This window comes from Dermacentor silvarum, chromosome 8, assembly GCF_013339745.2.
Source record: "Dermacentor silvarum isolate Dsil-2018 chromosome 8, BIME_Dsil_1.4, whole genome shotgun sequence".
Classification (NCBI taxonomy): Eukaryota; Metazoa; Arthropoda; class Arachnida; order Ixodida; family Ixodidae; genus Dermacentor; species Dermacentor silvarum.
This window is the reverse complement of record NC_051161.1, coordinates 30,630,029-30,654,341: the sequence shown is the minus strand read 5'-3', so window position 1 is coordinate 30,654,341 and position 24,313 is coordinate 30,630,029. Positions and strand designations below refer to the sequence as shown.

General features: G+C 47.1%; 1 protein-coding gene across 1 annotated transcript in view; it reads right to left on the bottom strand.

The window, feature by feature from the left end:
• The window catches only part of LOC119462047 (uncharacterized), a 99,811-nt gene extending 76,012 nt beyond the window's left edge, over nucleotides 1–23,799 (bottom strand). The window contains exons 1-14 of the mRNA XM_049672403.1: nucleotides 23,667–23,799; nucleotides 22,595–22,616; nucleotides 21,459–21,652; nucleotides 19,884–19,943; nucleotides 18,763–18,873; nucleotides 17,611–17,766; nucleotides 14,176–14,405; nucleotides 11,857–11,969; nucleotides 10,160–10,274; nucleotides 6,990–7,142; nucleotides 6,083–6,205; nucleotides 5,147–5,273; nucleotides 2,461–2,484; nucleotides 1,903–1,980 (exon numbers count right to left, since the gene is read on the bottom strand). Coding sequence (XP_049528360.1) covers nucleotides 1,903–1,980; nucleotides 2,461–2,484; nucleotides 5,147–5,273; nucleotides 6,083–6,205; nucleotides 6,990–7,142; nucleotides 10,160–10,274; nucleotides 11,857–11,969; nucleotides 14,176–14,405; nucleotides 17,611–17,766; nucleotides 18,763–18,873; nucleotides 19,884–19,943; nucleotides 21,459–21,652; nucleotides 22,595–22,616; nucleotides 23,667–23,694 — 1,534 coding nt within the window. The 5' untranslated portion in view covers nucleotides 23,695–23,799. The remainder of the gene's footprint in view (nucleotides 1–1,902; nucleotides 1,981–2,460; nucleotides 2,485–5,146; nucleotides 5,274–6,082; nucleotides 6,206–6,989; nucleotides 7,143–10,159; nucleotides 10,275–11,856; nucleotides 11,970–14,175; nucleotides 14,406–17,610; nucleotides 17,767–18,762; nucleotides 18,874–19,883; nucleotides 19,944–21,458; nucleotides 21,653–22,594; nucleotides 22,617–23,666) is intronic.
• Between the last annotated feature and the right edge of the window lie 514 nt (nucleotides 23,800–24,313).

Genomic DNA, 24,313 nt, shown 5'->3' with positions numbered 1-24,313 from the left:
CGACAAGGGGGCGCAAGGGTGCAATGCCCTGCTGGCCACGCCCGAATGTTCGATGTATCGGCGGCGAGACGGCTCGTGGCGGCAACCTATTACGGCCGTGGTTTATTCGCTACGCTTTTTTATTTTAGAGGCCACACGCAGCAGACGCACCAACGCGCAACGGTCGTGTGTATACCGGCAATGCGAAGATGAAATGATTTTTCTGTATTTTTGAGATCGCAGGCATAATATATTTTCCCACTTATTTAACTCAAATGTGCAATAACTATCACTGAGAAGGTTCTCGCGATCACGAAACCAGACAATAGCTATTGTGGGTCCAGCTTCTTGCGATGACGCTGCATGACGCCATTGCGGAAGCGAGAGCAAGCGATTTTTCACTGCTTTTGACACGAGATTTTAAATTCCCTGCTGCATGCAGTGCAATAATATCTTGCTCACATGTTCACAGGAACCTCGTTTTAGGATCCCTTGAAGGGGGAAGCTCCAAGGCGGAAAATTGTCCCAAAATGTTTTCAGTTTTCTCATTTTTGCGCTTTCAAGACCTTTCGTTAACATAAGATTCATTCTATAAAATTCCAAGACTTCATTTTCATAAGATTTTGTAAGTTTTGTCCCAATAATGATACAATTGGAATGTTTTTCCTTGATTTCTCAAAAACACCAATTTTCGTGCCATTTGTGTTGTGGAGGAGCAATATCTTTTGTTCTGGCTCTCGGTTCCACTCAGAAGGCGTCGTATGGCGTCGTAGCCTGTAGCGCCGTCTCTTTTGCGCTCCGCAAGCTAAGCGCTCCCGAAAGACGCGGTAAATCATTTTTCCGTCAGTTGCTTGGCCACGCCACATATGGTCATATCGTATGTAGTCTAGAGAAGGTGGGGAAGGGCGTTGTCTCATGGTACCCTCCTGACTTCATCGGTGTGACTACACGGCCTCGGACTGATGCCACTGCATGCAGGTTCGACTGAAAGGAGCGCATGTCACTATACAGCTTGCTTCTAGCACCATAAATATTAAGAATGCGAAAAACGTGAATGTATGAAATGCGATTCTGTTTTTAAATTGCCCCTGAGATGATTCCGCAGAAGGTGAAATAGTTATTTTACCATGCACGCGAATTGATTTGCATGCAGCTAGATGAACACTGCGCTTCAGAAATAACTTGTTCGCCGTTGGTGGTTGCTGAAGGGCGCAATTGCCGATAAAGGACGCACACCTGAACAAACAAAGAAACACACTTCTTTCTGGGGTTTTACGTGCCAAAAACCAGTTCTGATTATGAGGCATACCGTAGTGGAGGGCTCCGGATTATTTTTGACCACCCGGGGTACTTTAGCGTGCACTACAACGCAAGCACACGGGCGTTTTTGCATTTCGCCTCCATCGAAATGCGGCCGCCGCGGCCGGGATTCGATCCCACGACCTCGTGCTCATCAGCGCAACGCCTTAGCTGACTGAGCCACCGCGACGGGTAGAAACACACTTACGACAATGACTTGCATGGCCGGTGTTGCCTCCGTTTAGCGGCAATTAGGCCCTTCGAACCATGTGTTTGGATCAAACGTTTACTAACACGATAAGCCCTGCTGTTCCTGAGTTGTAAAACGTCGTTCTTTCTGGAAAGCTTAGCGAGCTTACTCTAACAGAGTTATCGTACAGTGAGACTGCGGTACTTTATGATCTCACTGCAGGCGCGTTGTACAGTAGGCGTCAGTGCGCATGCGCGCGGACGCGCAGCACAGCACAGCCTGCTGCCTTGTCTGTGGGCATCGTCGTAGCGCCTGTTTCGCAAGTATACAAATGACACGGCGAAGCTTATCAACTGGGTAATTGTCGCATACATAGGGTGCAAGCTGTAATCACATCTTGGGCCGTGCGCCATGTATACAATGAGGGTGCGTACCTTTTCCACGTGGCATGCATCGCTTGGCAGTTTCACCTTCTTCTTCGTCCCCCACTTTCTCTTCGGGCAAAGAACGCCCTGCAAATAAAAAGGTCTTCATATTTTAGCGGTTAAATATACGTTCTGTTTCTGGGCGCCTGATTGCTTTGAAATTATGGTGACCATTCACCATGGCAACCCTAACTTATTTTCTACATAATGCAAGTTGTGTAACGCTGTCACCTTTGTTACTTTTTTATTACGGGAAGCATGTCTGTAGGTGTGGTTGCAGCTTCTATTTCTTTTTGTTTTTTAAGCTCTTTTTCACGCCGTGGTAAGTGGGACCACAAGGGCGCCTCGTTCTAATTGACTTTGATGCTACGTTCGCAAAGTGACGCCGCATTCGTTTCGCGGACTGCAATCATCTACTCGGTCAACATCACCGTTTTATGGACAACCATGCACTTTTCGTTAGATGGAGCGAACAAAGAAAGAAAGAAACAGAAAAAGTTCGCGGTGGTTCATGAACGCATATATGGATCTGATAAGTAATGAAGCACATGCAAAAGGCCTTCTTACCTTGTCCAGCTCTAGATTTATCAGCTGGAAGAAAAAGGAGATTTTTGTAATATTAGGAAAAAGTCCCAGTTTCAAAAGAAAGGCGAAGCATTAATAGCGATAGCAAGGATATAATTATACAAGGTAATCTGCAGGAGGATTTGTTGTTATAGGCTAGTTGGTGCTCACTCAACGACATATTGTACCGCAAAATCACATTCACAAAGGAGACACATGTCACAGTTAGGCGCTACTAACAACTTTTGTCAAACGAAGTATGGTTCGTAGTTCTTGAGGCCGCACAATGCCGCAAAAATTCGTGTACTAACTAAGGAGGCATCCTGTAACGCGCGCACAGACAAACATGAACAGATTTCGTTCGATTATCGCATGTGCTCACTCGCTTTCATTACGCCGGCGTGTTGAGAAGCACCGGCATCGAGCAACGCGCCTGCTTGTTCCAAAGCGAACTTTTCGTGCTGCTGTTCGCTTCAACATTTTAACTTTGCCGCCTCTCCAAAACCACGTGGCTTCCAACTAGCCACCATACTCCAACACTAGGCAACTAGGCGCGCATGAAGGTACCAGCCATCTCGGCTCGCCCCCGCCTTGCACGCTCGCCCTTCGTTCTGGCACCCGCGGCAGATGACCTCCAAAATACGGTGCGCGGGCGGCCTATGCGCTCGGCCGCGCAGACAGCCGCGACCGGACTAGAGGAGCAGACGTACGCTCTCTGCCTCTAGCCCGGCCATGAGACAGTGCGGACTCGGTCACGTGGCCTGCAACATTGGGCGCGCGGGAAGACGACGCTCATCATGCCGTCATCCTTCTCGGCTAGCACTTGCATGCTTGCCCACAAACCAGTAGTACATCGCGTGACCGCCACTATACATACGGCGCGAAGGCCACTCATTCTCCCTGCACTTGGAATTTATCTGGTGCAGCACGGCAGCGACGACAGCGAAGGCAAAAATGCGTCTGGAGTGTCTCTATATTTGTTATCGCAATAATACTGGCGTGACGCAAGAACAAGGATGTAAAGAAAAAAATGCACCGACGAGCCAAAGAGCCCACTGAATGCAGTTTTGTTTCGGGACCTGTATATAGGGTTATCTCATTCAGTGAAACGAACGCTTTTTCTGTTTTCAAATACTAAGGCCTGCATTCGTCGGTGACTTGAACTCAAATGCGCATCCATTATTCATATTCTGCAGCGTGATTGACAAGATATTGATTAGCAGGTTTAGCAGAATTGCTATAGTGTCGAGCGAATTTATTTGCAACCTTGGTTCGCTATAGTGCAATGAGCTGTAGATGTGGGTTCCCTCTAGGAGAAGAACGGCTGGCAAACGTCATATTCAGCAACTTTCATTTCGACGCTGTCATCGTCGTCCTCATCATCAGCGGCTTTAGCTGCAGTGCAAAACAAACGACTCTCTTGGATGCCTGTAATTATAACTCCATCGCTCGTACGTATTGTGCAGAAAGAAATTGTTATTAGCAGAGAAATTCAGGCAGAACTCCTCTTTTATGTATTTCGTAGCTATACCATGGAACCCATGGTTTCAAGGTGACGTCAAGAATTTTCTGGCCATTTTCGCACATTTACTATCTCGTTTGTGGCGTCTTGTTACGCCTGGTTGAGTTTCCTGTTTATTTGTGACTGGCCTGTACAATTAAACCTTTAACGAACTAATGGATATAACGAAGTGATCCTAATTACACTTGACATTTCAACAGGAAGCCACGCATTTCAAACCTCGTTTTAACGAAGCAAATACTTCTGCTAAATAGATATAACGAACTCTCTTTTCTTAGACTAAAACTGTACTACCATTTCGCGCCTATTAGGCTAAAGTTTGGCGGCGCGTGACGCTGCTTGTCCGATTTAGCCATTCAAAACTCCCGCGAGCTGTCGGCCACCTGGCAACGCGCCAAACCAGCCGCGCTGTCGAGTCGACGGCCACCCACGCACCGTTACCGTCCGCTGCCGCATTGCACCACGCTCTACCAACACGACCGGCTCCCGTGCTCTCCTGTGCACTGTCATGGTCGCTCCTGTGGTCGCTCGATGAAAAGGTACACTGTGTGCTCAAGGTGTGCCCAAGGTGTGCCTTTCAATCGATCGGATGCTTTGTAGCGCGCGCATCGAGGCACCCTAATGCTTTGGTACATGCTGCACCGTCTAACCGTAATCTGTCGAAAGCCGCGGTAGAGCACCGCATGGTAGAGCGGAGCTTCATGTTTTTGTAATTTCGTATGGTTGTGACAATTAGCTAACTAGCCTTACTTAGTGTGCCAAATCTATGACGCCAGGGGAAGCTAGCACTTCAAGGCGGCGTTGCCACACAATTTTGCCTTTACGCCTTTTCTGGCATGCAAATTACCTACAATATAAATACACGATGACGTACCGTGTTGTGCCTGGCGGACGGCGTCAACACCACCGTTTCACACGCGCCTTCCTGTGGTCATCGAGTCTCTCTTCATGTCGGTCTACTTGCGCCGCAGCACACCTGCTTACTTAATCAGCTCATGTTTACTACAATTCATATTGCTACCAAAGCCGCTCACCTTACTTCGTATGACATTGCTGTGTTGCTATCGCATTCATCGCTTCGCCCTTAGGGCGAAACTGTGACATTTTTTTCCTTTACGCCTTTTCTGGCATGCAAATTACCTACAATTTAAATACACGATGACGTACCGTGTTGTGCCTGGCGGACGGCGCGCAGGCGTGCAAACGGCTCGCCGCACACTCCCTCGTAGTCGTCGCGGTCCACGTCGAACGCGGCCACACACACGCCGGGTAGATGCAACACGGCGCGGGACACCTGCGTGAGGTAGTTCGAGGGAGGGCATAGTGGGTGGCAGCAGACGGGAAAGTGTTCGGCAGACCACGTTGTCGGGATAGACCATAAGTACAGGGTAAGCTATAAGTCCCAACTTTACTTCTAGAAACCGACACGGAAAAGAAATTATCAGAAGCGACGAGGATGCCCGAGAGAGAGAGAGAGAGAGAGAGGTAAACAGAAGAGTGTTGTACGCATATAGTTGCGGAAGGTTAGAGTCGAGTTGTGGAGGGCAGCGGAAGTTAAGCGTTGTAAAGAGCTACTTCGTCACACGAGCTTTATCATAACACCCCAGATACCTTGTACCAACAGTCTGTTTTGGGAGCCTCAGGAACCACCGTGGGGCGTTATTTAAGCGCAATGTTTCCTCCTAGCGAGAAACATCTATTTGCTTCATTCGGCGGAGTTGGAGAATGCGGGCGTACGTAAAGTCTTTAACAAATGGGCGACAGATAACTGCGCTTCAAAACAAAATTTCTCGATCGGGACTACTGACGAATTAGTGCTACAGCGCTACCGCCAACCTGGAACACTGGATGATCGGTACATACATCTCTGAGCGAAAGAGAGAGAAGATAATAGGACGAAGAGATATTTGGCAAAACGCTGCGTGCACGATAACAATGGTGCGTTCGTAGAACATTGCGTCCCGCTAACCCGTTCTAATAATGTGTTTGAACTTTGTGCCGGCAGTATAGACATGCTTGATGCGATGCATATAGCCAACGTATAAATGCACATTATTATTCGTGCCAGCAAATATTTTCACAGGTTCGGTGTAGTGTGCTCACCTTGACGGCGAGCAGGTCAGCCGTCTCGTGACTCTCAATCTGCTCGCCCTGTGATCCCATGTACGCCAACGAAGCCTGGCCCGTGCTGCCGACTACTGCAGGCCACGGTGCCTGCTCGCAGATCTGCATCGCCGCCATCATTTGTTGGAATAAACGATGATGTAGAGAGCAGAGATTCGGTCTAATGCAAACAAATAGAGGTGCTGACGCGAAATACGTTGCCCCGAAGGTATAAATCTGCTTAGAAGTGCGTTACCAGGGAACGCTCTCAACACCTCGTGATGAAGATCGTGCCCAAATTCGACGAGAAAAAGCGGTGTCAGCTTTTATTTTCACCACAACCCATTTCTATGAAGCCCCTTCCACAACGTTTGATTACGAAGTACGTACACTTTCAAGAGAGCTGAGTCGCTAAAAAATTTAAAAAGAGCAACACCAAGCAAAAGAAGTACTTGTACCCCATTTTAAACTTTTAAACTTGCGATTATTGCTCGCGGCGCTCCTCTTGATTTAGTGGCAGCTGCGGAATCATAGAAGCTCCCTTTCGCTATTTAGCGCAAATGCGTCGTGTGCTTGGCCTCAGCGAAAATCTTGACCACATACGCGCATAACCAAAACTCTTCGGCAACGCTAAAGAAAAAAAAGAAAGAAAGAAAGAAAAATGAAGAAGCGCAAGCGGTAGCTGGGCTCCTGACAGCGACCATTCAATTACAATCCGAACGTCGCCTTCATCCATCCTTTCTCCGCTGCTCTTCCATTCTTAGCACAGCTAAACTGATGTCAACCTCGTACAGGGATGTTACAGTGAGGTCAGAGTGCTCTTCTTTCACTTTGATAATCAATCAAAAGCCCAGCGTCTTCAACAGGACGCAGTACATTAAGAAGGTCATGACATGCGGTGCCTTACCTGCATGTAGTTGATGGAACTGACGTCATCGCATGGAGCACTGTAGTCCTTGTGAGAGCGGTAGAGCAAGGCCGCCATGCTGACGGAGAAGCACATGGTGGCCTGCTTGCCGCTATTTCCTTGCACGGCCTCTATCCAGTTCATGACGACAGACTGCGAAGACAACAAGCAACAACGCGATAAACAGCAAAGACCCCGTCAACAGCAACCGAGCAAGTGAAGAAGCTTTCCTTCCTGCATACCAAGATGGGATTGCAGACAACGAAAACTTTCAAGGGGAACAATAACCACAGAAGGAGTGAACACAAGGTTAAAAGTAGAGAGAGAGAGAGAGAGAGAGAGAGAGAGAGATAGCGAGCGAGAGAGATTGTAGTACAAGACGAAAGGACAAGTTCGTGAATACAAACGGGTGCATTTCTTAAACTGCGTAGAGGCATAGATGGTGAGAGGTACCTTCTTCACGTTCCCAGTTTTCTATTTTTGCCTTCGTTCTCTTCTCCTCGCAACTAGTCGTCCCCTCTTATCGCATACTTACTCTCTGCGGCTCACACACTTCAAGTATTTGCTCTGCCCGTTGTGTGTAATCGTAGTATGTGTTTGAAATGTTTTAATGCGTCAGCATTAAGACTGCCAAAGTTGAAAAAAAAGTATGTGCGTGAATTGTAGGAAGCCGGTCACGTGGTAGCAAGTAGAGAAGAGACGGGAGAGTTTGGAAGAGCGTATACAAAACTCCTGAAGAAAAGTATGCAGTGTTGTGAACGCTGTTTAGACCATGGATCTAAGACCTCAAAGAGGTCCGACTTAACGCATTTATCTTGCATTTACCGCTAAATCGCTACTGAGTTTTCTGTGCACCTCTCTGAACCCACCACAGCCATCAATGTGGCGCTGTCAGCTGGAGGCAACTGATATTGATGCACATTTGTTGATTCGTTCGAAATACAATCGTGCTATGGACATAAGTGCGCGTCTCCAAGGTGAGTAGCGTGACTCGGGTACACCGGGGCAGTTAGTTGAATCCCTCAGACTCGTGAATATTGTCAAGTACTGAGTGATAGCTGCCACAGTTAATTATTAGCATTAGAACCAAGTAAAATGCATTCTTGTAATTGAGCCAGATGTTAGAACGGAGTCAACACCTTGTGAGTCAATATCGTTCAGATTAAGGACACTTGCTTTTTCTGCAGCAGAAAGCGGAGCGGGGTGGCTCACTTGAATCTTGAAAGAAAGAGCGCACAAAAGATGACGCACAAAGCAACACAATCTGAAATGTCAAGGGACAGGCCACATCTCTTAACGAAGCTGTATTCACTATTTTTATTGCGATAGCAATTATATGGACACTTCAATCGGATTTATGCCGTCGGCGTCGTCGTCGCCGTGAGGTTCCGTATAAAGTCCGAGGGCGATAAAATCGTCGCCGCACGCCATATACGCGAGTGAAAGCGCACGGGGGACGCGCGCTATCACGGAGAGCGAACGCACGGCGGAAAGCAAATGCGACTTCCGTCGCGCGAAAGGCCGTGGGGTATGGGAGGGAGGGAGGGGGGCGACGCTGTGCTGCGGCACCAAATGCGTATCTTGCAACCGGCGCAAGGCGAACTGGTGACTCAATCTCCCACGCGAAAGGAAGAAAACGGGAAGGCAGCACGGGAGGGAGAGGGGGGTAGCTTCTAGTCTGCCAACAACTGTGCTTGTACTTTGCCCGGCTGCAGCGGTCGCCCGCACCGTCTCTTAAAAGCGATCTCCACACGGCTCTGACCTTTGTATGCGCTGTGCATTCGCCCCTCAGTTTCCGTTGAAGCGATAGACCGCACGAACCTTCGCTCGCTGTGGCGGCTGCGCTTGCTACCAGCGTTTTGACAGTGGTTGTCTGCGGTCATTGAGTGTGATCTATTCATCTTTGCTTGTGCGCGCTGACACCATGCTTGTTAATTCAGTTAGTAAGCGAATGTGCCCAAGTTATTGCAGCCGATAAAACTACTATCCCTACTCCGAATAGCTCTCTACTAATTTGCTGTCGCAATTGATGCTTCGCCTTTCAGGCGAAACTGCGACATTTTTTTGAACTTATGCATAACTTGACGCTAGTAATGCCATGGCATAATTTAATGCTCTCTGTGAGCTCTTTAAGAGGTAGCGAATAAAATAAAAATTCACCAATTTACACTGAATGCAGCGCGCTTGCAGGGATTACGAGGCGAAATGTGATTATATAAAAAATTCAGAATTAAGAATAACAAAAGGATGAACTATTTCCGGATAGGCCATGCAGAATTGAAGAAAAGCTGGAACTTCGTACTGCCACGTATTTATTTACAATTACCAGCATTCGCTTACTGTTAGCTGCCCATAATGAGATGACGAAGAGACATAATGAGATGACTATAGATAACGAAGAAGAATAACGAATCCAGTTTATTTATAGCTGTGATCTGTCTCTTAGATTCAGCGCTTTCTTCCCCGCCCCGCTTTGTGCATTATCTTGGTCGCGCTCTTTCCTTCACATTTCTTTGCCTTTTGAACGCTGGCGTGATAGAGAAGGGTGCACAACGTGGTGGCCACGAAGTTGCAAGGGGTTTGTACGACAAACAGGGTGGTCGCTCACACCCACTCACCAATAGTTTCGCAGGCTGTGTACTCGCTGACACTCATGTACACTCATACTCGTCGGCACTCACGTATCACGTTCCCATTCGAGCCCACTCAAGGAACAGCACGATATCGTAGCACGATGTTCACCATGCTCACCGCTCGCCCTCATAGTCACCTGCATTTACACCTACTACCATCCACTCAAGCCCGTACTCACGTCCACTCTCACTCACCGGAATTAACTCACATGCACGTCCACTGACGCTCGCCGACAGTCACACAAGTTCGTACTCGCATCCTGCCAATATCACAGTCCCTGAATTTCATTCGTACTAACGTTAACCGGCCCCCATATACCTGTCCATACTTACGTTCACTCAAACTGTCCGACACTGCTGTTCGTACTGACGTCTACTCTCACCCATAGTCACTCACTAACGTTCCTCCGTCTCACGCGATTGGGAAACGAATCCAGTTTATTTACAGCTGTGATCTGTCTCTTAGATTCAGTCACGGGTGTACCCGTGAGAGAACACGCCGACCTATGGATACAGGGAGCAAACTGCGTCACTCACGATGGGGATGGTGCCCGTCCTGTTGCTGGTTGCGGCGTACACGGAGGGCAGGGCCACGCGGCACTTCTCGCCCTCTTTCTCGAAGTGCGTCTGCAGGAACATGTAGTCCACGTGCCTGTCGAGCAGGGAGAGCGCGATTGTTAGACGACGGAGAGAGATCGTGCTTGGGGCTACCAACGCCGCAAGGCACCATTTGCTATCCGGTTCTCCGAAATGTCTATTGAATTCTTTATAACAAAATAAAAACTCACTGTTCTTTGTTCTCATTCAATTCTTGTTAACTCAAAAAGACACTAAAAAGAAACGCCAAGTCAGCTTACACTGATAAAGCATCCTTAGAAACTCTACTGTCGATAATGTCACGGTCAGAGGTTGATTATTAGAAGAGATAATGAATGTCAAAGTTTCACTTTTTGGAAAGTTCGCGCCAAGGCCCAGAGCCAGTACGTCAGAGTGACGTCACGGATCTGAATGTGCTTTTTTCGTATTTTGGCCGTTGTGAGTGCAGTGAATGTTCGCGAAACTTGCTAACTTTAGTCTATGGTGCTTTTATAATACAATGCTGTCCATTTTTACCCATAAAAATATAACTAGGCCGGAGCAGACGGCGTCAAACTTTATGACGTCACAGCGAGCTGGGGTGCGGAAACTTTAAGGTGGCGATCGCTACCGGTATTTCGTTTTTGCGTCTTTATTTTGGCTTACGAAGCCTCTTTTCACGGTGTGGCTTTTTTGGCATTGCGGAAGAGTAATGTGCTAATACAGGTAAACTTATTTTTTCACTTTAAAGCAGATCCTTTAAAGTCCCCATCCGCCGCGGTATTCCAGTAGCTATGGCGTGGCAATGCCGAGCTCGAAGTCGCGGGTTCAATGCCGGCCGCGGCGGCCGCATTTCGATGTGGAAAGCAGAACACACTCGTGTACCCTACCATGCATCGAGTTGCACGTTAAAGAATCCCAAGTGGTCAGTATTAATCCGGAGCCACGCACTACGGCGTGTCTCATAACCAGGTCGTGATGCTGAGTGCTCATACTCAACACTGCTGGTTTACGAGGTTAATAACATTTAGTTTGAGAAGATTTAACATAAAAGACATGCGCTGCCGGTGTTTTGTTTCATGATGTTTGTTTGTGGGCTGTAATACTCTGAATTCCGAGGAATAAGTTTGTAAATAATGCGAGACAAAGTGTGAGCAACTTTTGTAGTAAAACATTGCTGGTAGCTCTATCTTGAAAGCTGGAAAGCGATTGTCCTACGCGAAGGACGGACGAACAGATTTCTCGTTGGGTAACCATAGGAATGCTTACGCATTTAATAAATACGCAGCTGTATCGTAATTATCAATCTGCCGTTTCTGGCCCCGCACAAGGTTGTAAGTGCCAAATAATACAATCTTTCTTTACCAACTATTACAAAACGTCAGTCAGCAATGATGAACTAGAAAAGGAGAGAGCGTTCGAACACACGCCCTGCCCTGTCTGCAGCAAAGTAGATGAGTGCGAGAGAGAAAGAAAGAAAGGCGTTTTGTTGTTTAAATAGTCGCTTTGCGTTTCTTCAACCTTACAGGCATCCACTGTTGCTGGAATTGTACGGCTTACTACTAGCTTCGGCTTCGTTCCTGTGGTCTTTCCTGGCGTTATTGCTGCCGTGACACTGTGATATACGCGAAAGTAGCGGCGTTTCTCTGCTTTCTTACTCGGCAATGCTGGTCAGATGGGTGGCGACTGATTGTAGGGGTCCGCTCCAGTCCTCGATGAGAACGCCAAACACGATCTTCTGGCCCATATCAGACAGCTTGTCATGCAGGTACTGTCGAACGGAAGAGCAGAAATAAAAGATGAAACCATTAAAGGATGCAAGCCCTGCCTAGTGGTGGTGGTGCGTCTCACCCAGATGGCAGCTTGCGGCGCCTCTGGCGCGATAGCACAGAGCAGAGATGGAAGCGGGAACTGGGAAAGTGCTAAGGTGCCCCTTTAGAACAACGCACGGTCTCTTTCACCTTTTGTCCTTCCTTTGTACCACAGTTTCCTGGTGAAAGAATAGCCCTAGCTTCGTACATCAACACTAGTGCACCATACTTCGACGACAGTTTGATTTATTGATTAGTCGATTTATTGATACAACGCGAAATGCAAAAACGCCCGTGTGTTTACGTTGTAGTGCACGTGAAGGCCAGGTGGTCAAAATTAATCCGGAGCCCTCCACTACGGCGTGCCTCATAATCAGAACTGGTTTTGGCACGTAAAACCCCATAAGGAAGACGAAAGTTCCGAAGCTGTACCTGTGATATGAGGAAAGCCAAAGCAGAGTTGTCCGCATTAAACAGCTGGAATTTCTTAACGTTCACGAAAAACTCATCAGATGGAATTATTAAATTCTGCCTCTATCAAAGTGCAGTCGCCAAACGGAACAACGCGTTAACTTCTGAGCTAACGTGGCAACTCATAACTACAAAGAGAAAATAAAGTATTGTCCTCGAAAGCAGTATTCTGAGATTCAATGTATATGTATAATTCATCTGTTAGGTGACAAAGCATGACTTGGCAGGTGCGAATTGAGCCCGCGGCTTCGTGCCTCTCGGCGAAGCACCTCAGTGTTTGCATTTTACCGCTGGGCATTTAAATAAATTATGTGAACTGACATACGCGGCGAACAGAACAGGATCGAATAGACGCCACGGGGTGTTGCTTACGAACACGGTGTGTTCTCTCTGTCTTCTCTGTGGCTATTTCCTGAATGAACAGCGTTGATGATGACATATGGAGAGGAGCAAAAGCTTTGATAGTGCCAGGCGTTCGACCTATACTTACGAAGGGCGCAATATTAGTGCGGTAACAATTATACGTAGGGCTCGAGGTGCGTTCGCACCATCGGCGTGGCCGTGCGGTATACCGTTGTTAACGGTGTATTACGCCGCTCGCGCGCGGAGGGTTAGAGGCAGAGAGTTTCATATATGGTTTGCGGGCCTTGAAAAGACGCTAAGCTCGTTTGGCTGCTAAGACGACAAACACGAAGTGGACGCACCGTCAACGTTCCGCTCAATCGGCTCGGTGTGCTGTAAAATAATTTACACCCTTGAAAGCGAAAAAGGGTGCAAATGTGTCTACAGCTCCCACTTTTACACCCTAAGGGTGTAAGAGCTATAGACACATTTACACCCTTTTTTACTTTCAAGGGTGTAAAGGGTATAAGAGTGGGAGCTATAGAAATATTTACACCATTTTTCATTTTCAAGGGTATAAATTATTTTACAGCGCACCGAGCCGACTGAGCGGAGAGTTGACGGTGCGTCCAATTCAATTTTGTCGTTTTAGCAGCCAAACGCACTCCGCGTCAAAGTGGGATTTTTTCACTTTCAAGGGTGTAAATTATTTTACAGTGTGGTGGAGCCAGACTATAGCGTTCTGGATTTCCCGCTCCTGGCACGAGCGTTGTGAATCTTTCCGAATCATCGTAGCTTTCACGTGCGACGGTTTTCGCATTTGCCCAGAGGTGGAAGAGCAAAGCAGAAAAAATATGTCAAACATAATAGTCAGTCATGCATTTCGTCTTGTTTTGCTGTTGTAATTATGATCTTCACGCTATCTCTGCCACAGCTTAATCTAACGAGGAGTATGAGAATGTGTGGACATTTTTTAGGAGCTCCCTTAACGACGGTTGTTAAAAGTGGTGCCATTTTTTACGACCACGAGTTTCCCGCACCCTTGATGAGCCTTTGTCCTGCATATGTAAGATTCAATGTAGGAGAAAAAAAAAAAAACAAAGAAAGTGCCAGTTGCCAGGTTGTAAAATTATTTCCAAGGACCAGTAATAACAGTGGCATCGGTTTGTGCGGGTTATAGTCTAACGAAACCTTCTGGTTTCGAGGAGAGCATGGAGTCACGTGTGCGAGTGTGGGCCGGAAGACGAGCTGCACGCTGTGTTTCACCATTGTTCGACCACCAAGAAAGCCGCGCCACCAACATCGCCACCAAACGGCACATCTAAGTGAACTCCACCATAAAGGCATACGTACCTGCAGGGGAACGGCGTACTCCACGATGCGGGTCGTTGAGGCCGCGTACTCGATGAAGGCCAGGCCCGTCAGGCTGCGAGACGTCAGCCAACCCGCGGCGTTTCTGGCGAAGCGAGTGAGGAGCGGTGGCGAGCGCTCCATATCGTCAAGGGTGGGGCCCCCGACGCTGACCAAGATCTTTAGCTGCGGGGTGGTGCTCGTCAGCAGCAACAGCGCCGAGAACGTCTGGTCTGCAGGAGGCGTTATTGTGACGATCGTCGTGTACCAGCTTGTCGTTCACGCTAAAGAACAAGGAATGTCAGTCACTGGCGGAATGGGCAAGCGACAGGCTGGCTGTATTACAAGCCCGGCCAGGCGCTTTCTTTTGCGCTTTCACGCTACCTTCACTTGGGCATTAAACGTAGGGTACGTACAGTCAGAAAGTCTGCCAATATTCTTCAGTACCTGGCTAATTTGACCTTGCTATAAAATAGTTATAAAAATTATGCATCCATCTTGTGTGTCAACGTTGATATGATATAATAATCGAAGAAATATTTCGTCACAACTGTAACACATATGCGTGGTGGTTCCGTGGACCCACCACTAGTCAGTGAAGAAGCAGTTTAAAGGGCCCCTGATCAGGTTTTGGCATTTTAAACAGACAAGCCCATCGCATATTACACGCGCTGACGATCGTGTCTGCAAAGTATTACACAGTTGCGAGTCGCCCCGAAAACAGCTGAAATTTCAAATCAAACGCTGTGCGTCCTCCCCTTCGATGAAGCGGAGCTCCCAGCCAGAGAGTCAAGGTAATGCGCACAAACGCCGTGACGTAAAACGCAGTCTTAGCAACGTCATTCACCAAGATACGTTACTTCGGTAAATCGTCCAATGCGGAACGCGCAACGCTGCCACCGGAAATGTGCCGCGCAGCAAAAAAAGGTAAAAAAAATATCATGAGCCATTCCACTCTGTGAAGGTGGACGACCAGCGAAGCTGTTTAGCACATGACACAGAGGTGACACAGAATTTTGATCAAAGGTAAGAACCCATTGTATTGTCTTGAGCGGACATTCTCATCTTTGTTCTCGTCGTCACTCTTCGTAGGCGCGTTGATCCTCGGGAGTGCGCAATACACGGGGCCTCCCCATTACGACGAGAGAAGAGAAATTCAAAAAGGAGAACGGCGCCTTGTCTTATATACACGCGCGACAATGCCACCGCCCCGGGAGAGCGGCAGGAAACTAGGCACGCAAGCGGTTGGAATCCCGACAAAGAGAGGGCGGTGCGAATGTAGGCATGGCCGACGTGGGTCTCAGTTGTGACAAGGGTAGTTCAAGGGCGCGTTACAGGTCCTGGTGCCCACTACCTGGAGTCCACAGGGGTATATGCCATTGCACTTGGATTCTTTGTGCACTATCACTAGGATCAGCCCACATTTTTGCTCGAGAAGAAGAAAAATGCACAGAACCCTACCCATAAACAGCTTCGCTGTAAAAAAAAAAAAAAAAAAAATAATAATTTGGCGGGGCTTGGGCACGTGAACTCTTCGCAGTCCTTCGGATCTGGTATGGGAGAAGGATGGGAAGGAAAGTTGCATGCGAACGCCGCAATTTTCCGGCAGTCCGCAACTTTCCCGCATGCGCACGCCGGCAGGGGAGAGAGTATCTGTTGGCAGTCGCGCTCGTCTCTGGCGGTATGGTAACCGTGCATTCAGTTTGTGTTGCTGCCTTTAATAATAAGCCGATTTGAAAAATTATTTCGGCAAAACGATTCCTAGACATCGTTATAGAACTTCCAATTTATAACTAAAATTTGCAATGTGGCCTGGTGAGGGGTCCTTTAAAGACTTATCGTCCACGTCCTCAACAAACTTCACGAATGATTAGACTGATGACATCCGTCAATAAAGGAAATAAAATGAAATTATGCAGCGACTCCACTCGAGTTTTCTAAGTATGCGTAAGCATACCACCAAATTTAAGCTGGCCCATCCCCACATTTCAAATTGGCCCACCCCAAATTTCAAGTTGGCCCACCCCTACTATAGGCTTCCCCATTCATTCTCTATAAGGAGCCTTATGTATCCCTATGTGTAAGACGTCATGCTTTTCGCGTTACGGACACAATTTTGCTAACAAAATTGCCCGGCTACTCGCCAAAGAACGCTTACGCAATATAAGTCAAGTGTATTCCAACATACTAGGTAAAAGACTGACTGATGGAAGCGCACCCAGATTGTTTTTTAAGTCGAGCGACGAAATCGCGTCTGGTTGGCAAGAATCATGAAGAGAAACAAAACAGACGCCGACCAAAATGAAGATAATTGTCATCTTGGTTGGTGTCTGTCTTATTTAAAATTGCTTTTGTTTGCCTATTTATTTTTGTACTTCTCGTGTGCTCGCCATTGCTATCAGCCCCATTGTGGGGCTCCTGCAGCTGTTTCGGTACTCTGAAGATGCAGATAGATCTAGAAAGAAGATGAATCTTCTTAGCGATCTCAGTGTTGCTCCTTCAGACAAGCAGAGGAAACTGAAAAGATGGAAGGAGCAACGGGAGAAAGCGCTGTACTCTCAAGGGAAATAAAAAAATTAAATTATGGGGTTTTACGTGCCAAAACCACGATCTGATTCTGAGGCACGCCGTAGTGGGGGACTCCGGAAATTTGGACCACCTGGGGTTCTTTAACGTGTACTTAAATCTAAGTACACGGGTGTTTTCGCATTTCGCCCCCATCGAAATGCGGCCGCCGTGGCCGGGATTCGATCCCGCGACCTCGCGCTCAGCAGCCCGACACCATAGCCACTGAGCAACCACGGCGGGTTACTCTCAAGGGAAGGTATCAATGAAATATTTCAGCTTCGGGCACTTCCGCATTTCGTGTCGATGCTCTTAACTACGTCCTCTCTGCGGTTCGGGCTGTAGCAGCACTTCTTAAACAACAGAGCTTTTAAATGCGGAGAGTTGTGCAAGAGCCCTTCTACAAAACCTGTAGTGACTACTTGTGTTACGCATGAGTCATCCTCTCTATACTTTTGCCCGAAATTAGACGTTCGAAGCACTTCCGTTCTTAAGGCCTTAGATAGCTCATGGGTCGAAAAATTGACCGTCCGGCGTTGTGGCACCAAAATTAAATGGCACCAAAATTGATGATGCCACCATGGGTGGTCGAACCCACGACCATTGGTGGTAGTCGAACTCACGACATTTGGTGTTAATTAGGGCGAAGTTATTTAAGGTGCAGTTATAAGGTAGTGTTAATTAAGGCACAGGAACCCACCACCTTTGGTGGGAGAAAGCAAGTAATAGGAAGTAACAGCGCACCTTGAATGAGAATGCCAAGTAATTTAATGAATGTCTCGTGAGTGCGCAGGCTTTCCCCTTCATCCTCTTTAGCGCATGCTAAAGTGACTGTCAACTTTTCTTGTTGCGTGAAAGATAGGCCACACTCACCGTTGACAGGCACGAACTTTCCCTCGTCGACCAGGTAGTGGACGTCCGAGTAAATTAGGTGCGTGCACACGTCACGTGGGAACTGGGCCGCGTGCGTGGCACTGTTCGACACCACGCAGAACAGCGGGCCGGCAGCAACGCCTTGGCCGGGAGTTCCTGCGCATGCGTAGTCACACTCACTAGCGCCCTCACACGTACGCTGGGTGCTCTAAAACGTACATTACACTTGTTAGAAATATCTAAACAAATGTCTTTTCTTTTCGTTTAACTTAGCCGAACGAGCGCAGACGAACATCGCATAAGCTCACATTCAGTAGCTATTGTGGGAAATTAACTTACAAGAGCTGAAATTTGGGCGAGTTTGTACGTATGTGTGTTTGCCTCTAATAGCGCAAGGAAGATTACGACTCGCGAGAAAGTGCTTGTCCTGTTGATTTCTCTCGAGTCGTAGCCTTCCTTGCGCTATTAAGATAGACATGGAAAATAAGCATGCAAATACAGAATGCTGATACAAAGATGATAATTTTTAATAGCCGAGTAACATATAGCAACGGGAACAATAACCCCGAGAAATAATGTAACATGTCACACAAACATTTTCCGCGTTTTATCAAAGGACAAATGTGGTATTAAACCACAATGAATCTTTGTTACCTCCAGACAGTGATTCGCTTTGTAGCTCCCTCTGCTGACCTATTTCGTAGCTCGGCTAACTTGAGCGCCTAATTTTAATTGGTTCTTCACCACTAAGGTGTATACTATTTCGGCTCTCAGGCAAATTTAATAAGATCGAGTGCATGTCTTGTGAGGTGAGTTCAAGTCTAGCGCAGCGAAGCCACGTTAACCACTGAAAAGATAGAGAGAGTGGGATGCGTTATAAATGTAGAGAAAATATAGAAGGGCATGCACACTGATCTTCATCAACCATCTTTATCAAGAAAGGATGCTCTCTCTCTCTCTCTATCTCTTCGAACCTTGCTCGAGATAGTGACTGGAGCTGTTGTACTATATACTTATCTTTGTGTCGCGCAAAGTTCAACTTCCATTTGCGCTACACTGTCCATCCGCTAGTAAGCATTTACTCGCATTATGTGTGGTGAAAATTACAATATGCCAATAAGCAGCCCAGCGAGAGCGGTCACGTACGCGTACCTTCAGCAGGGCCTGCGGGCTTGGCAACGTCGGCAGCAGGAGCGTGTCCAATTGCCACGTGGTCCACGGAAACGTTTACATACGCTGTCCGGTACGCCCCGTCTCCGGCGACTGCAATGCCATGCACAGCACTCTTTTAAACCAATGCTGTTCGCTTTTATAAGGAATTGTGAATGCCTACAATGGTATACCGGGTTTTTCAGCGAACACTTTCAAAAAATGTTAAAGGTTTCCTGTGGCAGATACCACAATTTTAGTACATGAGCTGGTCTACTCGAAGAGGCGGACATGCACAAAAAATTGAAAGTGCATAATCGACTAATTAACAAAAATCACTCATTACGTTTTTAACTAATTATCTTATTGCCCATATCGCTAATTTACACATTCTAGCCGGGGAGTTCGCAAGGATGGACCCACTTGGAACGAACTCTCAGAATGACACCAGTTTCGAGATATTAATTCCCGAACATTGCGGAGAAATGCACAGGCGTTCCAGTTACTTTCGTGCTTCACTGCATAAAACGATGTTTTGTTAAGAAAGTAACTGGAACGCCAATGCATTTCTCCGCAAAGTTCGGGAATTAATATCTCCAAACTGGTGTCATCCTGAGAATTCGTTCCACGTGGATCCGCCTTGCGAACTCCACGCTAGAATTTGTAAATTGCAATATCTGCCCTAAGGTAATTAGTCCAAACTTAATTATTGAAATTTTGTTAATTAGTCGATAATGCATTTCAATTTTTTGTGTAATGTCCACCTCTTCGAGTGGACCAGTGCATCAACTAGAATTGTGCTATCTGCCACAAGCAACCTTTAAACATTTTTGCAAGTGTTCGCTGAAACACCCGGTATATCTCTTCCGTTATGAGCGTCATCGGCTGCCATAGTAAAAAATGCGCGTAAATTTACCGAGAAGCTGCAATGGTGCACTGCAATGGCATTCCGTAGAACTGCCTCCTGATTGTCTACGCATGCTTCGTGGCATGGTAGGCTCTGCTCATGCAGTATGCTCCTTTCATACAGCTCATGTCAGCCGTTTGAAGCAATGCTGAGATCTGACACTCATCTAAGATTCAAAACCAACTCGCGCAACAACAAGGCCTCTCGGAACACTCACCTTGTTTTGCCACTTGACTTTTCGCAGGTTCCGCGTGCTGCTCCGATTTTACTGGGGCAGCTGCGAAGGCATCGTCATGAAGTCTCTCAGTGATTGTCCAAACGTTATGCAGGTTGACTGCATACAAAAACTGCGCAAACGCGCGAGTGAAATGTCCTGCATGTTTGTCCGACCTTCCGTCAAGGTTAGCGCACGTGGTCTTCTATAGTACCCCATAGAAAAAACACACATGCCTTACATGCAATAATGCCATACGAATGTATTGGGGTCAAGAACCCCGTATGTTCCCATATATCATACGTAGCAAGCCTCTATATATGATATATGTGAGCATAGACGTTCTAACAAATGGGATCCGCATATGTTCATATGGGATTATTCGATAAAGAGATGACAGCGACAAGATAAGCTCCAAAGGGTGCACATATATTTTTTAGAGTGTGCTACGTTTTCGCTTTCGAGAGATCATCACAGAGTTCATTCGCACTTGCGGCTGCAAACGCAAACATGGAGCGGTCCAAACGCAGATTTCTTTAATTTGAGTTAAAAATTAAATTCTGCGGTTTTACATACCAAAACCACGATCTGATTGTGAGGCATGTCGTACGAGGGAGGGGGGGGGGGTACTCCTGACTAATTTGACCACCTGGGTTCTTCACCATGCATCCAATGCACGGTATACAAGCGTCATTGAATTTCACCCCCATCGAAATGCGGCCGCCGCAGCCGGGCTCGATCCCGCGACCTTGAGTTTAGCGGCGCAGCGCAATAGCGACTGGGCTACCACTGCGGGTAAATAATGTGATAAAGTTATTGGGGCCACCAAATCGTTATGACCCCAATAACTGTATCAAACCAGCTAGCCGAAAAGTCTGTAATCCTAAATATTCCGAGTTCGATGGACGCTGTTGTAAGTGCCGTTGTCGTGAGGCACCGTGCTGGGCACCAGTAGGAAGGAGAGGGGCTAACGCAGAACAGGCAAAAAAAAAAAAAGCAATGTAAAAGCTCTTTGTTTCAAGACAAGGAATGGGGGACTTAATTATCGAAAACATTTGCAAATATTTCGATTATTCAATTTTGGGAGTCGTCGACCCAAATGAGCACAGACGGAGTTGGCTGTGCCGTCAGGTCTTGAGAGTCTGTGCACCAGAGGAACTACTGTGCATTCGCCTTTCTCGAGTTTTCTTTCGCTATTCGTATTTGCTGCCTATTGCGGCACTTCTGTACACGAGAAGTTTTCAAGGACGGAATATACGTCGCAAAATTATCGCCACAAGGCTTGCGAAGCGGACTGAGGAAGCGAATTGAAAGAAAGTTATGAAAAATCTAATGCAGCCTATAAAACTGTATAGACTGTATACGAAGAATTCACGACATTTAAAATTTGTCGAATATATTGTCAAGGAACCTAACCGCAAGGAACTCCTTTTTGGAAGGTTGTAGGTCACAGACTGCAAATGTGGATCGCAGCCGTTGCCGCTCAACGCGTCTTCAAGTCTGCGATCTTTAATGAACGTGGCTGCGGTCGCCTTCATGACGACCTCCGCACTTTCTACCGTCGCTTGCGCTTCTCACCGGTGTCGTGAGGCTGGCGGACGACAGCGGATGTCGGCGGCGGCGGTGACTTGACGCCGCCTTCGCCTTCGTGCGGCGAAGACGAAGTGCGGCTTCCCAGGGCGAACGCCAGTGCCAGGCCCAGGACCACGCAGAACATAATCGCCAAAACCTTGAGGCTCGGCTGTCGTCCTCCCTGGCCCGGGCTCGGCCCACTGCGCCACGATGTCAGGGCGGGAAGAGCGGTGTATGAGAACCAGATATATACGACACGGCAACCGATATGACGGGGCTACGTGGCTGCGTGACTGCGACCTCGATTGTTGGAAGATGCTGGAAACTTGGGTGAATGCGGTTATTGACGCAACTATAGCCGTACGGCCCGTCGTGAGCTGAACTGGGCCACGCGACTCTTATATACACCTAAATGGGGCAGAGCTAGTCAAGCCGACAAAACGGCCGCGCTCAAAGTGCCGGAGGATTGTTGCGGACTCGACAGCAGTTTCGAAATCTTTTCGGCTCGTCCACGCCTTCATGTCAACAGTAGCCCATAGGTACTGCTCTTTAGTGTTGACTCTTGTACCGCGATTTCTTACTATATTTAACATGCAAGAAACGTTCACAAATGAACGGCAAGGGAGAACATATTATCAAGCTAAGATTTTTTTTTTTGCAGAACGCCAGCTAGATGACTGCTGAAGGAAACCGATGTTCAATGCGGATTTTTCTATTTAACGAAAAATCATTCAAACAATGAACTGTTCCTCTTAGCTCGGCCTGGGACTCTGGGATAGCAGAGAAGCAAAATGTTTCGACGCTTCAAACAACTTTAAGTGTTTACGGATTTTGCCTTTGAAAGACTAAGTTGATTCCCTGTGCAACGTCATCGCTATAGATACTATTTGAAAGTAAAATTTTTAGCTCAGCCATTAGTTGGGTGGAACAAAAGAAGATTCCATCGATGAGGTTTGATATTCTCAGAGCCAGCAATAGGAACAAAGGAAGTATACTTATGGATGTTCCGAATGTATGGCCCATATCTATAACCACAGCGTATTTTTACTGCACAATAAGCTATAGATAGCATATCTCTGCAAGAATGAGCGCCATAAAAGCAGCCTTCCTTGGATATAACTACTGGCACTAGACAAGCTTACGGTTGTTCGGCCTCAGGTGAATCTGCGTAAAGAAAAGGTTGGACATGCTGGTAAGTTCAATTTGTCGCACAAAGAGAAAGGCAATAACGCTTCGCCGACTGACGGAGCTAAACAAGACATACACATACTGTTGAAGCACTCATTCAACTCTTTTTTCGTCGCTGTTGTACAAGCAGTAATGAGGTAAGAGGTCTAAGCGCTTGAAAATACGTTTGAGTCAATGTGCGGCAGTGACTTGCGGCAGCTAGATTGAAGTCATGCAGCATTATTCGCACAGTGCGATGTTGCACCACTCCAATCAAGAAGCGCTGTTGCTTAAAGCTAAAAAAGTTGATTTATATAGCGACACACCTCGTGCAAAGCAATTAACCTCACAGATTGCCTGTCTATTTTTGCTTCCTTCTTGTATTACTGTCATCATTTACTTGTACTACGTTTGCAGAGCAAATACACCACCCTACCTATACATTGTGAGGACTGGACAACGCGGTTGTAGAGCACTGATCATCGTAGTCCCGCACGCCGCATGTATAAGTAGTGGATTCAGCCATGGAGCATTCATTATAGCCTAGAACACGCGTATCATTCAGGCGGTCACAGCTTCGTCGCAGCTCTGTTGCTGCATATAGATATTGATATGTCTTGTTCAACCAGCATTTACGTTATCGTTGCGTTACACTGTTCACATGGTTATAATAAAGACTGTCAATTGTTTCGTTGCACAATGTCCCTCTCGTACTACGGGCTTTACAAAACCACAACAGGAAAATCGTTAGACATCATTATAATCGCCATGCATGAAAAGTGCGCATGTGCGTACCACACGTGGTGCAAGGACGCTGTGGGCGTGAGTAGAGGCCGCCGCAAACGGTCTCCTCGTACCATTTTATCCTAAATGTGCACGATACGGTCAGCGTCAGACGTCGCGTTATTCTGGAATGCATTTAGGGCTGTTGGAAACGTAGATAACGTTCGATCTGCTGAACGACACCTCAGTTGCCGTCCTATACGTCTCCCGGATGATCCCCGAGTGCTGATGTGGGCGGCGTGGGAATTCTTGTAGTGGGCTCACCTTTGGGCTGTTCCGGGGCCGCGTCCATGGCGTCCCTGGAGTCGTGCTCTGAAATAAAAAATAAAGAGGGGAGCCGCGGGCTGGGCTCGCCTGCGAGTAGCTTCGCAAGCACGAGCTGGCTCACCGTCCGAGCCGGTCGAGGCGTCTTCTTCTGTCTCGCGACAGTTCACACCTCCTCTTCCTTCCTTCTACTGTTGTTGTTGTTGATGATGATGCACTCAAAGGCAGTAACACCGTTTAGCTGGCGCCATTTAATTGACACCGTTTAATTGTTTCGTAGCCTTTCGCAGCCTATCTTGCCGACTGATTGTACTTACAACCATTTATTGACCTTGTTTCGGATGTTTAAGTACAAATATGTAACCAGTGTCATACTATTGTGCCAATATTTTAAGCGATCTGGTGTCAGTTATGTTTATCTAAATTATTTATGTTTATGGTATGCAAGCTCTTTTATATTAACAATACTAACCTGAAACTTATCTGCCATGTTACGAAGTTCTTAATGCGGTTTTAGACATTGCTTATGTACTGCCAACAATGTTTTCAATTCTTGCTCTTTTTCTTTTTTTTCGGGTTGGCGAGGCTTGTGAAGCAGTCGTTTGAACTCCTTTTTTTCTCTCCAGCCCCAGTTTTCGTTGTAAGAA